Here is a 15,692-nt window from a genome sequence, read left to right as displayed (position 1 = left end):
ATTCCACACGTATTATATGATAAAACACTTTAAAACCATAAAACATCACTGCCATGAAGCCTACAGCAACAAGTAGCCAGAGTGCAACAATGTGAATGACAAAAATTAGACTATTCTTTGTTAGGCACTAAATACAGTTCTATCTTGTCTGTACTCATTTGTGGACAAAGGAACAGTGAGACCTGCAAATGATCTGAAAGCAAAGTTAAAAACTTGACCAAGTTGTACGAATAGTCAAAATACACACATTTTCCCAAACACTGCAGGTATACGTAACAGAATAAATTTTGAGTTGGGTAAGGTGAAAATGTATCAAAACGTTTGCGTTTTTTTCAGAAGACACACAGAACTGAGCTAGAATGCTCTCTGTGATTTCTTTTCAGAAATATGCAATTCTTAACACTTAGAAAACAGTTTATTGAAAATTTGCCAAGCGTCCCCTACATGCTGCTGAATTTTACGCATAAAGTGTATGCAAAGGAAATGGAAAGGATTTCCTTTCTGTTTCATACACTTCCTTAAAGCCAGACTTTGTCCACCTGGTTATGAAGCAATTAAGTTGGCTCTTTTTGAAAAACAAATGTTTGTCTGATTTCCTCCTGTATTAATTTTTTGTCATCCCTATTTTGTAATTCAATAAAATAGCCATAAAGCAGCTATATTTGTCACACTGAATTGGCAGAACCAAAAGCATTAAACATTACTTTTTTGCAATTGAGTGCAAAATCTTGAGACAAGTTTGCTTTTTCACTTTAATGCTGCCCCTATTTTTGCATATACATGTTACTTAGTTACATAGTGATCTGTAGGTGAATTTCATCTTAGTGTTTTAAACACTTTGCATTGCCAGAGAAATCAACGAGAAAAATCCCATTACAAGAAATGTGCAGTAAACAAATTTAAACATGCGTACATACATAGTATATATCACAATTCTCATTAGAAGTGTGAATGTAAATACTGCAGTAGATTTATACAGGATCTTCTTTATTGTATATGTAGCTATAACCTTGTGGTAGGCAAAAACCTGCAATGTATTTGAAATAATGGAAGTATCCTTTCCAAACAATGCAGCAGCAACCTGAAGAAGCAATCACTGACTTTTTGTGTATGCAACACAGACTGCTTTGATGACAGCTAGGGCACTTGCTTTTTAATCAGATCAAAACAGGTATTACAGACAGTGTCTCTCAAACAAGAATTGTCCAGGCTTAACTTTCAAAAAAGATGTCATACATCACTGGCCATAAAATCCAGAAAATGATTTCTAGTAAAATAGCAGCTCGAATGGTCTGTTTATGGCCACTGAACATACAAATGGCCTCTGATCAAAACATCAGCTGCTCTGAGATGTGGAAGAAGGTAAGAACTTGCAGGCTAGGTTTTTTATGTGATTCAATCAAGATTATTTTGCAATGTACTACTGCCGGAGAGGTCCTGGACCCAGAGAGTGCAGTCCCTGCCCACATTGCTCAACTCCCCCAAACCAGCCAGCAGCTGACCTGACATTTCAGGTGAAATCAGATGTAACTTCTGGCCACAGAACTGAGAGATTACATTCAGGTAGTTAATGGGCATCTGTATCAGCTGGTACTCTGCCAACATGGAGCTACTACACTAAATAACAGTCTACCTCTTTGTAATAGTTCTTGGAGATACTCGTATAAAGGTACACAAGCAGATTTGTTCCATTTTGGGACACAGCATTGAACTCAGGCCTTTTCTTCAATGTCTTTTATGTATTAACTCATGTACTTAAGATGATTTGTTTTCATAACACTGTGCAAAGTTCATTCACAAATGATTATTTCACAAGTCTGTTGAGCCACTACCTATTCTTTAGAGACAACAGTAACATGAGTTTCAATGACTTCCAGAAAGAGGAGGTAACATTCAGTTCCTCTTGATTTGCACAGAAACACTGCTATTGCACTGATTGTCAAGACTTAACAAGAGAAGATAGTTGTAAAGGATAGAAAGGAGAACCACAGGTTAATGTCACAGTTTTGTGTTTTAGATATTCATAAACTAGCCTCTGTCATGTAAGTACCGTGTTCACAGAATCTCCAGATTAGACCCTAGAAGGTCATCTTAATAGAGAATATACTTTGAAAACAAAGCAGACTCTACAGAAACCTCACATAGCTCTGCAATGATTAACAGGATTTGCCTCAAAATGTCTTTAGGATTTGATTGAAGTATTTTTTGTTAAGATAACATTTCAAACACCAAAAAAAATCTTTACTCATTCAACAAGGACTGATGAAAAAATCCAAAGGCTTCAGTAGATATGACTTTTCCATAAAAAGGAGAAAAAAAGTAGTTTTCTACAGTCTTGAGTACAATTTTGGCAGCTGCCAAAAGTTAGATAAAATCTGAGTATGGTACAGAAAGCCTTCTGCACGTCAGTAAAGCAGTTTGATGTTTACAGATGTGGCGAGTTGTTATTCTCTATAGCTGGCATCACAAACATTTAAGAACAAATATACTGATTTATAAATACAAAGATGTGAAATTCTCTCAAACAAAATTTTACTTGGCTTAAAATAAAAAGAAGCTTAGATGGCTTATCTGGAGACAAAAGAAAAAAAATATAAATATAAGTACTGTCAGTTGTAAACATCTTCATGCCACCTGTAACTTAAAGCCAATAAAAGTGACAAAGCTGAATTCTAGGACCTGAAAAAAGGCGTTGAGAATTCAAATTTCAGATGACATCTATTTCAGAAGATACTGTTTCTGAAGACTAGTATACATTGAGACTACACTGTTGCTGCAAGTAAGAGGAGTACATGTTCAGCATAAACACAATTATATATTTCCTGATATACCTTACTCCAAAAACTCCATGATAAATACACTACCAGTGGGAAAAACTGATTTTTGCAAAGCTTGCTCCATGCCAGAGAGATCAGTTTAAAAAAAAAAAAATGACACACTAACCAACATGCCTACACTGCCAATAGCCTCAGTTCAGAAGACTGAGATGGTATACATGGAATATTTCTACGTAGCATGGCACATCACCCAGGCAAAGGATGCAGTTTCAGGATGCAGATAAGCCAGTTTAATGTCTGATTGTCATGTGAAGACATGGCACTACCAAGTCACTGCTCTTGCCTGTATTACCTCCTCCCGTCCTCCTGCAGGAAATTAGTATTTTTTTTCCATCTATTTAGGTTCCTGGAACAACGTATCTGAGCTTAGACAAGTCCCAGAGAGATACAGACAACTGCAGATAGCTCTTAAATCAGCTCAACCTTACCATGGAACCACGCTCTAATACGTCCTACATCTAAGCAGGGCATCCTACCCATGCAGCTACTCTGCCTCTCAAATCTTCATAGAGGTAAACCTTCCATGTAGTATTGTATTGTACCCTGTAAATGCTGCACAGGCTTTTCAAGAATTTATCATTTTGTCTATAAATCAGATGAACTAAGAGATCAGGTTGAAAAACAGTTGCTCACCTGAAAACCTGTTTCAAGCAAGGTAGAGGAATGACAGCAATGGACAAAACAGAGAGCACTGAGAGTAAGCTGGAGCCAAACAAGATTTATTCAAAGGAAACATATAGCAAGGAGATGCGCACAAACTTGGTTTTCCAAGGCTGTTATTTATTAAAATAAAAAGATCACTAAAAGCATTTTAGTAGCAATATTCTTACCCAGTTGTTCTTTTTTCCAGCATAGATTTCCATGTTTTCTCCATACTGGGGCTCTTCAAGTAAAGTCTGATATTCAAACATGAGACGCGAGCTCTCACGCAATCGGCTGCACTGAAATTGGTGATACTGCTGCACGAGCTCTTTCACAACAAGCAGGAGGCATTCAGGATTTGAAGGATTCCAAGAAGCTAAATTCTGTTGAATTATAAAATAAAAGAGACTGTATTCATTTCCAGCAATAAAAAGATCAACACTCTCCCTTCCATATTGATACCAGAGGCAAGTATGCATGTGGAAGCTTGGTGACAAAGCTAAAACAGTATTAAATGCAAAGGTTATAACATGCTTTGGAAGGAAGCCAGGTCAAACAGCAAATGCAAGCCTTAATGTGAAATGAGAATCCATATAGGGACCTACCATAGAACAGGTAACTGGGTTAGTACCAGGCATGAATAGGCTCAAATCACTATTCCATTCTTCCCTGAAATTACTGTTGCACCTGAGGACTTGAAAAGTCTGAATTCAAAAAACTAAAACTGATATGAAATATAAATGTATCAGATTAAGTGCAACCCTGTGCAGTATCTGACTCCAAAAATGGTCATCCAATTGAATATGCCAAATTGATGCCAACTATGGAAACTAATTATTCAAATAGTCGATACAGTATTTTGACAGTGACACAGCAAATGAACTCAACATTGTGTTTACTTCACCTTGACTGTGTCTTTACTACCTTGTTTCATTCCCTTAATACAAACGCCGTCCATACAGAAGTCTCTTCCATCTGCCTGGCAGAAGTTTCTATTGCAAGTTGAACAAATATCAAGAAACACAGGTAACAGAAAAAAAAGTGTTAATACAATTGAAAGTAACTTTTTCAGTAGCAATCTCTCGGTGTAACTACTCTAACATCAACTTTGACCGGCCTTCTATGCAAAACAAGCTCTAGTTGGGAATGCTTTCTGTGTTACAAGACATAGCTAACATAATCAGTGTCACACACCTACTTCTAATTGACCTAGAATGGGTCTCTGTTAATGGCAAATGAGAGCTCATCCTGTACTCCATACTGATAAGAGATAAGACAGTTCCGATGCAAAAAACCAGAAGACAACTCCAGACTGTAGCAAAGCCTGTGTGCTTTATACTTAGGTTCTCAACAAGTCTTGATGTAAGCTCAGGAGATGGTAACAGTGATGCAGCTTTTGGTCAGCTATGAGCACAAGCAAAATTATTCTGTATTTCAGTAGATCAGACACATGACAACAAACTAGTTGCAACGGGATTTTAAACTGCATGGATTGTACAACTAACATGAAGATGCTTAGAGATAGTAAAGATGTCTATTTTACAACTACGTTAAGATAAAATATAGAATTTTCAAATAACATTATGTATCAGTATCCAAACTCAAAGTAATTACATGGTTACTTTTCCCCTGGAAATTGCAGACATTTCAGATACAATTTATATGCCTAATATACATTCTTCAGCAATGACAAAAAAAAAAACAAAAACATTCCTTTTAAAAGTCTTCAGTAGAAATACTGCTTTGGTATGTAGCATTTTCTACAATGAGGACAGAAAATATTTCTGTATTTTGAAGTATTTAATGTAAAGGTGCTTTGTATAAAAACATATACATAATTATGTTTCCTAACCTAGGTTAACTAAAGGAAAGAAGTTAGATTAAAAAAAAAAAGTGTCCTCTAAAACATAAAAGCTATTCATAATTTGTGTAACATGGGTATCGATAAATACAAATGGCACAGGCTGCCCATAGAGGTTGTTGAGTCTCCATCCTCAGATATACTCAAAACCCAACCAGATGCAGTCCTGGACAACCTGCTTTATCTGATCCTGCCCAAGTTGGCTCCTCCCAACCTCTGCTATTTTGTGATTCTGTGAAGTGGTTTACAAAAAGATCATCAACTGAAACAGGATCTTATCAAGAGATGACTGCATAGTTCTGACTTGAAAAAGAAGAGTTATGTACAAATTTTATCTTCTCATACTTTTCACCATGCACCTTCAGGTCTACAATGAAAAATACCTGTACCCTAACAGCTACTGATGTGGCTATTTCCTTTCAAAAAGCTTACAGTTTTTCTTATCATGGTTCCTACCGTAACCCTTTGTAATGGTGTTGTACAGACTTCAGTATGTGTGCACGATGAAAATACTTTCTCTTCCTTTATCTTTCCACAACTTAATATTTGTTTTCCTCTGATGTCATATGTTATGCTGTTATCAACATAAGTTTCATTTTCAACATGCAATTTGTGATGTTCACAAGTCTAATTTGTAAAAGCACACCATCTTCTTCCTCGTAGATGGTAAGAGCACCTATAAAATGGGAATATTACTATTGCCATATATCTGAAAAGGTGTAGTATATTCTATAGTAACTGGTGAATGGGTGAGATAGTAATGAGGTTTCTGTAAGCTTCTCATGTCCACACTAACAAATGACCAGAAGCCCTGTTCTATCAAATCTTCCATCTGCAGCTGATAAAAATTTACTCCTGACTGGAATCTGTTTAAGCTTATCCAATTCTACAAAACATTAGAGAAAATCTGTCAGGTAGACAGCGTCTTCTAGGAAACACATTTTTGTATCATGCAGTCTGAAACCAGACTGTGTATAACCTTAAATTTCCTGTTCCCAAGCTCCTGCTCAAATAAAGCATTTCCAGCAAGCCAGAGGATGTAATATGCCAGTATGTATTGATATCAGCCAGACAACTGGGAATAACCTTTCCTCCTAATGACACTGCTATAACACAATAGAAATGTTCTGTCAAAGGAAATGACCAACAATATTTTAATAACTGACCTAAATGCGACTGTACCTTTTGTTTTTTAAATAACATTACACTACAGACCAAAAAAAGAGCAAGAGGAAATCCATTGTCATTTGTCCAGCGTGGAGCTGCAGTATTGCTCTCTTTAAAGAGTTCAAGAACGCTGCATTAAAAACAGTGTTTACGTTGTCCTGCTTTACAGCTACAGGAATTAAAATGAATGATTTGACTCTAGGATCTTTACTAAATACTTTCCATTCAGCGACTGAAGAGTCCAAGTTTGAACTGGTTATAAATACAGGTTGCCTGGAGAAAAACCAAACTACCCACCTAGTCCATGCAGCAATTCCAGTGCATTCTCACTGATGCAAGAGTAAATACTGTGTCTACACAAGTTTTCTATAACAAGGGTTCTGCTTTAAACATATGTTCTTTTTTTAACTTTATAGTTATATTATTGTAGTACTTGCTACCTGGCAATTGGCCACGACATTTCTAGTCAGTTTGCTAACTTTTCGGAAGTACTGTTCCTTTCAGAAGATCTAAATTTATGATTTTTAAACACAAACTCCTCAGAATACGACGACATACTTATATGTGAAATCTTTTTAAATATCTTTAAGTGTTATTTGCCCTAAGCACTGCTCATTCATCTGAAAAGACTTTAACCATTTCACTGTTATCCAATTTCAACAGCATGGCAAAAACACGTTATATTGCTCTTTCACAGCTTCAAAGAGTACCTTCTTTTATCTTTTTATTTTTGAAATCAAAGAAAGTAAGCAACCACCTATAACATACAATATAGAAACATAACTGAGGCAGAATTTGATGTTTATCAAGCTGATCCCTTGTAAAATATCCTAATCACTACAGCTTCTGCATTAGTATTCTTCTGAGAACATACACAAATTTGTCACTTCAGTGAACGAGAGCAGTGTCCCTGCAACGGTAAACTGGCCTCTTTCTTTAGAGATAAAAGGATGTTCTAAATAACATTTTATTTAGCAACACAGTATTGGATAGTAGCATTTGGAAGTTGTTTTAATAAGTAAAATCTTAAACTAAAGGCTTCAGAGAAGACGAAAAAAGAGGCAGCGTGTTTCCTTCATTCTGCCTGATTGTTAGCCTTAAGCCTGCTTTCCAACCATGGCCAACACAGTTTTCATAAGAAACAATATTTTAAAATACTTAAAGCATAAGAAGAACAAAGTGAGCTTCCAGTGTTTCCGTGTTCCATGGCTCCAAGTTTTGCCACAAAGAATTGCATAAGAACTATGCTCTGAATGCAAATTCAGAATTATGAGAGTTTTAGTCATTGCTGCTTCAGAAAAATCCTGGAAATACAGAAACACACATAACCTCATTTTCTACAGCCAGACTGCTAAAGCCTGTCAGGTATGAAAAACCCAATTAAATAAATAACCAGCAAATATGTACACAGCAGAAGACATGTTATTTTCCATGGTTTTTGTCTATATCTCCTGTTTTGCTCACCAGGACCTTTAATTTTGTCTCTGACAAAATGTATATGTTCATATCATTTTAACCAAATCTCACATATGCTGGAAAGAGAAACATTTTTTAACTGACACTGCTATAAAATTGCAATAAAAATCAATTTTTTATCAAAAAATTGAACACACTGACTGGAGTATTGACAGTATTCTAAATTACATATTTCACTCAATAAATCTTTTCTAATTTGAAATGAGATTTCTGCAGACTTTCCAGAGAGTTAATCAAATTTTACAGAACAATCAGTAATGCATTTAAAATAAAGAAATCCAGACTTGGATCCAATTCCTTGTTCCGTTTGCCAAGAGATATTTTTTAATGAACCCTGCAGTGAAAACTCTACCTTACTCAAAAGTTAGCCAGTAAAACAATATACAGCCATGAATCAACTCATACCGTGCATCCACCACTAGTTCCGCATTCATGTCCATGCCCACTCTTAGATACACATCTCAGAGTGGCTGCAACCATTTTTATTAGTACTTTTTTTTTTTTTTTAACCATATTGTGGAAGCATTTGCCTCTCTTCTGAGCCCATGGATGAGGCTTAATTAAACAATTCTCTTCTGTCTAGGCACCACTCACACTTCCATCCATAATTTCCACTACAGCTAGGAGCAATACCACACTTTAAATATTAACTTAAACCTTCTAATTGGCTTTGAGCTTGCCAGACTACAACTTGTGCAACTTTAATTTTCTAAAAAGGGAAATTGTTACCTCATCTTGAGCAGTTTATTTACTATAGTAGCAGGTTAAAAGCATGAGAAGATGACTATGTATTTTTTGTGGAGCCTGAAACCTGGTGATGTCTTCTGTGATGGCTAATCCCCATTTTTCCAGTTGGTGAATTACTTTAAAATAGTGGGATTACACTGCTCTACAGGAAAAGTAAGGGAGTTTGATCTTCCATATGACAGAGAATGGACTTCAGAAACTTCACTACCAACCCACGTAGCTATGGTCATACAGAAGCTGGCCACTAACTACCTATCCATCAGTAAGCATCTCACCAGAAGGAAGGTGGATATTCTATGGTCACAGAAGCTTCCCCGGCAATTGCTAACTTGATTCATTGGTGGACTAAGTTACAGGAAGAGGTCTTTCAAGAAATTAGTTATTTAAACCTAGGAGTAATTACTAATAGCATGTACATCCACTACGTGTACACTATATCCACTACTCAACCTCACATGTGCTGAATGGCAATATAAATGAAAATACAGCATCCAGTTACTATACAGAGACTAGAAGACCATTAAACTATGTCTAAATTAGCCAAGTCCAAAGTGATTCAGGAGATCTGTTCTGAAGATTGCCAAATATTAAACAAGCTCACTGAAGAGCATAAATTTCACTAAGAAGAAAACCCTACAGATTTTGTTGGGGACCAAAAGTCCATCTTCAAATTCCCTTGCTCTTGATCCTGTCTACTGACAGAAGCTGACTGCATTATAAGCCAGCAGTTTGATAGGGAGAGGTTTTTGGACCATGAGATAAGACCAAAGTGTTGAGAAAAATCAATTCGCTTCAAATGTACATAAAGAGGCAGAGTTAAGATATTATAAGGCCACCCACAGAGAATGCAATCTAAGCCATTTCAACAGCAATTCATTTGAATAAATACCAATGATACCAACTGGATTTCAAAAAGAGACAAAATTTGCAGCCAGACAATATCACTTTTAATGAGATCTTCTTAGAGGTAAGACAAGTGAAACAAACAAACAAACAAAAATGGTAGCTTCTCATCCCTTCTAGGAAAGCCATGCAAAATTTAGCTTTCCAAGGTAGCCACAATGTTCAACTTCTGGCAAAGTAACCGCATTTAAGTTTTGTTTTGGAACATTTCGTGCTTTGCAGTCCTTCCTGTGTCCTTTCAAAAAGCTAATCAAGAACCTATGCAAACTACTCAGTGTCAGCGATTACCCTTTCCCCCTTTTCTTCAAACTACGAAGTGCCTACTTTTCAATAAGCAGCTATTTCACAGCCACTGTCACAAGTTATTGCTTATTTCATAACTTCAGGCAATGTCTGCAGCAAACTATAATTCTACACTATCAGAAAGAAAATACGATAATTTCTAATTGATCTGAAGTTGTTTTTCTTTGAAATGTGTTTAAATATCCAGGTTGCCAGAATTTCTTCCAGGAATGTGATTTTAAAGAAGACAGATTGTAACTGTTTTTCCTGGCTATACTACAGGAAACAACAGCAAGATCTTATTTTAAGTTGGTGTACTTTTATATTTCTAAGCAAGAAATTAAGTTTCACAAGAAAATGTCAGTAAACAAAACCTCCCAGGCCTATAACAGTGGTAACGCATTTCTATAGCATCTTCCATCTAGAATTACCATAAAGAATAATGTAAGTACAGATTTGCATTTTGTTTATATCTCTGCACACCACACACACGCAACTTGTATCCCATGGTGGCTTAAAAGCAATACCCATGCTAAGTTTTTACCTGAAATGAGAAAGATCATGCTGATATCAATGCTTATGCTCCATATAATTACAAAGGAGATATAGGTCCAGTGGTTGCAGTATTAGTCTACAAACTGGGATATCTGGTTTCAGTTCCTGCTCTGCTACAGTCTTCATGGGCCACCACGGGGAAATTGCTCACAGAAAAAGGCACAGGATAATTATCTGCCATATGCTCACATCTTTCTATCAACAGATATTTTTCACAGTATTCGCAGGGCTGGAGTGTTATAACAACTTTAAAGGCTTCAGTTTCTTAGCAGCCAGCACTTAAACATCCTACAGGCTGCAGTTTCAAATCAATCACTGTAAACCTACATGCCATCTACTTGTCATCCTATTTTCACAGGTTCTTCTTATCCCCCTCCCGCAAAGCACCACTGGTACAACTTTCTGGAGTGATATACTTGAAATGATCATTTTTGGGCATAAGCAAACATCAAAGACTTACCATTGCATGAAAACAGTTCAGCTCAGGAGCACTTCTGTCATGGTAAATATCACTGAAGAAATTACAGACCTGGTATGCTCGACTTGCTGTTATGTATAACACATAAAAAGTTTGCATAAAGCAACACTTGGGATAGTCTTTTTTTTTTTTTTTTTTTGTAGTGAGAGGCTGTAAAAACTGGATGCACAAACTATACTAGCCTGCAAATGCTTTCCCAAAATCTCAAATACCTGAAGGCCTTGAATTAGCATGAAAGTATGCTGCAAGTGAACAACACATGAATAGAATATTAACAATTTAATTCTGCTTTTCATAAAGTACCTTACCTTTGGTATACCCAAATGATTTTCCATCATTTCTTCTACTGGCCAGACAGCGTGATTCTTGATTAATGATTACATACCCAATGCAATTCTAAAATAACACTTGGAAAATTTGACAAACAGAACACTCTTCAGAATTCACTGAGAATAAATGCATTGCTTCCTCTCAAGTACCACTCACCAGAAATAGGAGAGAACACAACTTCCAAAGGTTACTACAAATTACTCCTATGCCTTGCTGTGTAAGGCTGCTCTGGAGATGTAGGAACTGTGACACTGAGCCCAGAAGAGCATTTTGAAGTTGTGTACTCTTCCTGAAAGTCTGCTTCTGCCACAGAGCACTCTTACAATATAATCAGACACTCAGAAGCTACTACTGCCTACCATCGCAAGAGAGAGAGTACAATACTGTCTAATTCATCTTCTGAAGGCTTGGCATGCAAGATATTTCTCATCCTATTTTGCTAAGGGACTACAGCAAAATAAGGGATTACAGCAAAATCTGTCCCTTTCCAGATCTCCTGGTGGAGCTCTCCCAGACTGGGCCTTTACCTGCTCTGAGAAGGAATTTCTTAATTCCCTCAACACACAGATCCTGGGATAGGGACTCCAATCTACTCATCATTAGTTAACCCAAGTCAGCACACAGCCTTTTTTCCCCTTGGGAGTCTGTTACCAGAGGTGGACGTGTCTAACCAGCACAGTAAGTAAAAGAACAAAGCATTAAGAAAAAAATAATTTCAAAACACGACACACGCACGCACATCTTTTATCTAAAGATCTACTCATCATGCATGGACGGTAGCATGAACAGGACCAAGCTATCAGACCCCGAGTGCACCAGAGAGCAGACCACTGTCTCAATATTCAAGCTTTACCTCAAAAGGCCCTTTTAAAACAGCAAGTTTTTCACTCTTATCAGTTCTTGAGCTCTTCCTTTCCTGTAAAAACCAGTAATTTTAGCTACAGCTAATATTTTTGGTATGGTCCAGTAATGTCCCTCAAGCTTTTGTTTTTGGGTGGCGTATACAGAACTGTTCCTTCTAACCATTCCACTCCCCATCCCCTCCCCAAATCCCATAAATTAAAATCAATGTATCATATTGTGGATCTCACTGGTGAAGCTAACATGAAGCATTTGCATTTTACTCCCATATTTGTACTACAAGAGAGCTTACAGAGCCTTGAAAATACAGTCCCTGAAGAAAACACCATTTTGTAAGTGATAAGACACTGGAAATTATGATTTTTTTTTTCTCTACTATATTGGACAAATTAACGCAAATGAGTGATCCCTTCTTGAAAAGCAGTATAACAAAAAACCCCACTCATTTGGTTCCATCATGCAAGTAAAAGCTGCATCTCTGGAAACACACGTATATATCGCAAAATTCATGTAAAATGATAATAACAACTAGTACTGCAAATAAAAGTTAACATGACGTTAACTTCATTGGTAATAGATTTCTGTAGTTATCTTTAAACAACAAAAAAAGAGCAGATATGCCTGAGGAACTGAGATGGAAGATAGGGAGGAAACGCAGACATACAAGCATGTAAAGAGTAAGTAAAATCGGGAGGTTTTGAAACAAATACAAGCTGAAACTTAGACCAGCAAAAAGTAAACAAAATATTGTTTGAATCTTCCTCCACGTAGGGAAATAATAGATCCTTTGAAAATAGCCTTGTGTGCAAAGATATTTCTTTGCCTCAGCAGTATCTTGTGAATGAAAGAACCTGCAGAGTCTTAAGCCATTCCCATGGGCAAAAAAAAATAAAATACAATTATAAGTTTTAACAGAATTCACAGCCTAGAACTTAGTCAAATCTAAACCAGCATTATCAGAGAATACTTATTTCGCACTGACCTTCTGTAATCAGTTAATTTAAGTCTGTTCCGCTTGCATATTCATAAGCAATGACTGACTGTCTCTACAGAAAAATGAAACATGGCTCAACAATTTGAATTCAATAGGCATATCACGTTGAATTTAAATGTACACTCAATTCAGGAAGACTGTCCTAGATTTGATTTTTTTTTTCTTCTTCCTTTGAAAAAAATAAAACCCTGAAGATGTGTTTCTAGAAAACTAACAAGCTGTTGCCTTCAAGCCAAGCCATTTCCTATATTCTGGAGTTCTTATGAGAAAGTGGAGTGTACTGTGCCAGTAACATTACACACCAGGGCCAGAATCCTTTAATTTTTGCCAACTTCTCTAATACTAGCTTTGTTTTCCAAATTTTATTACAACATTGTTCAAGGCAAGTACAATTACATTTCAATTAAGTAAAGCAAAAAAAAAAGTTGTAACTATATTGATTTTGTCAGTTTGATGGTTGACAGAAGAATTATCAATACCAAAACTATTATTCTACTTGCAAACTTTAAAAAAAAAAAAAAAAAAAGATTTTGCTTTCATACAACCAGCTTGGGATATCCAACCTTGTATTTTTGGTTTAAACTCACAATAATCTGAAAATCACTGAGATTAACTAGGATTTATTGTGTTACACTTACCAATAGCAAGGTCTTTATTTTCTACAAAACAGATATATTATATATACACATATAAATACATAACCATATTTAGCCATATCACCCAACAAAGAAATGAGCCTCTCTAAATTAAAATGAATTCAAGATGAGATCCAGAAACTCGAGAGTTCGATGCTCTGGGCTCAAGTCTAAACTAAACAGACAAATTGAAAGAAACATACGCCTCAATATCTATTTCAGCCTTTAAGATTTAAGCATCTTGTTATTCTGGTCCAAGCTTCTGGCCTATAGAACTGTATGATCAAAGAAAAGAAAGCGAGGTGAATGCACACAATAATTTTGCATGAGTAGAATAGGACAGAGAATTATATAAGGTATCTAAGTCCTTTCAGACTCATAAATATTAACAATTTTGGACAGAAAGAAGGAACAAAAAGAAAAGGCTAGCAAATAAATTCAGAAGACTAAACCAAGGAGAGAAAAAGGAATAATTTACCAACATAAAAAGACCTTGCAGGAAGAGGAGTGGGAAAGGCAGTAGGGAAAACATGCCTTCTGTCGTCTCTCTTGAATTCTTTGTCAACCCCACCTCAGCTTCCCAAGGAATCCACCAGCCTTCCCAGTACGATCCTCCTGGGGGATTTCTCATTTTAAACCACCCAGTACAACTACAGCAAATAAGAGGCAGAAAATCTGTGCCTAGTTTATGATACACCTCTCTAGTCGGGTCAAGGAAACAAATTAAGATTCTCTGCATGGAGCTCAGGCACCAAAACCAGACTGAAATACATCCAAAATAAGGGTCTTCCAGGTCTGGCCCATACGGGAATGCTGTACTGGCATAGTTCCTTCTTACAAAAAAAAAAAAAAAAAGGCTAAAATGCATACTATAAAATGCCAACAATAATACCACCACCAGCAAAAAGGTCCAGATGCTGGGAGAGTTCCTGAACAAAAGTACTCTTCTGATGGTATAAAATGTGTATAAAAAGGAAAGGGATAAATATGTTTTAGAATTCCCATTTGCTGTTGGAGAATCAACAGTAAATAGCACTGGATTATAAATAATCAAAACACATCTTGATGTATGAAGTCAAGAAATAAATGAAAAGTAAACACAAAAAAGTGAATAGAAAAGAATTTCAAAATAAGAAGAAAGCTTCAACGAAAATCCAGAACCCAGTCCTGCATTCCATTTCACTTAAACTCCCTGTGATCAATTAAAACCAGGGTAACTTAAGGCTTTTAGCGCAAGAGCGGTAGGTTAGCGGTCCAAGAACGGAATCCTCTGCTGACATCCCAAATACAACACGCAGAAGGGATGGCAATGCTAAAGCAGTTCGAACTCACCCACACATTTCCCAGACAAATCAAAGAACTCTCCCAGCCCCAACTTTAAGGTCATATTCTGAAAACAACCATCACACTCCTTTGCCCTTATGTAGGGGCTTTCATACTAAGGTAACAAGCATCTGCACCTTTGCCAACAACACAACAGCCAGGCCTTTTAGAACAAAATAGTTCAAATGTCATTAGCTAATACAAGAGTGTTTGTTTTTTTAACCTCTGAGCATAGGAGCAATTGATGCTGTCCAACATCTGTCTCATGCACCTGATGGTGAATGAAGAACTGCTACAGAAGGGGGAGTTATTTAAAGGAATCACTTCACTACCTATTAAAAGCTAACTCAACAAGAAGGCAGTAACAACGATTACGATTTTGAGCACAGCCAGAGAAGCAATATAGCTTTAATATAGCTTTCCTGACAGTCGTCATACGGCCGTATGATAAATACCACGGAGCCTAATAAATCCAAACGCAAGAACTTAAAATAAACGTTGCTCTGTACAAGATACATAGCATGACAGCTAATACACTCAGGTAGCACAATTAGCTGAATCAACTGTACAACGAGTGAAATCTGTACCCACTATTAACAAT

General features: G+C 36.5%; 1 protein-coding gene across 7 annotated transcripts in view; it reads right to left on the bottom strand.

Annotated features, from left to right (window-relative positions):
• BABAM2 (BRISC and BRCA1 A complex member 2) overlaps positions 1-15,692 on the bottom strand; it is a 170,001-nt gene that overhangs the window by 119,246 nt on the left and 35,063 nt on the right. For all 7 annotated transcript variants that reach the window (XM_040551411.1, XM_040551412.1, XM_040551415.1 and 4 more), the window contains one exon: positions 3,668-3,862. In XM_040551411.1, the coding sequence (XP_040407345.1) occupies positions 3,668-3,862 (195 nt within the window). The remainder of the gene's footprint in view (positions 1-3,667; positions 3,863-15,692) is intronic.

This window comes from Cygnus olor, chromosome 3 (assembly GCF_009769625.2).
Source record: "Cygnus olor isolate bCygOlo1 chromosome 3, bCygOlo1.pri.v2, whole genome shotgun sequence".
NCBI classification, from domain to species: Eukaryota; Metazoa; Chordata; class Aves; order Anseriformes; family Anatidae; genus Cygnus; species Cygnus olor.
The sequence above is the reverse complement of the archived record's forward strand: the minus strand, read 5'-3'. Positions and strand labels throughout refer to the sequence as shown.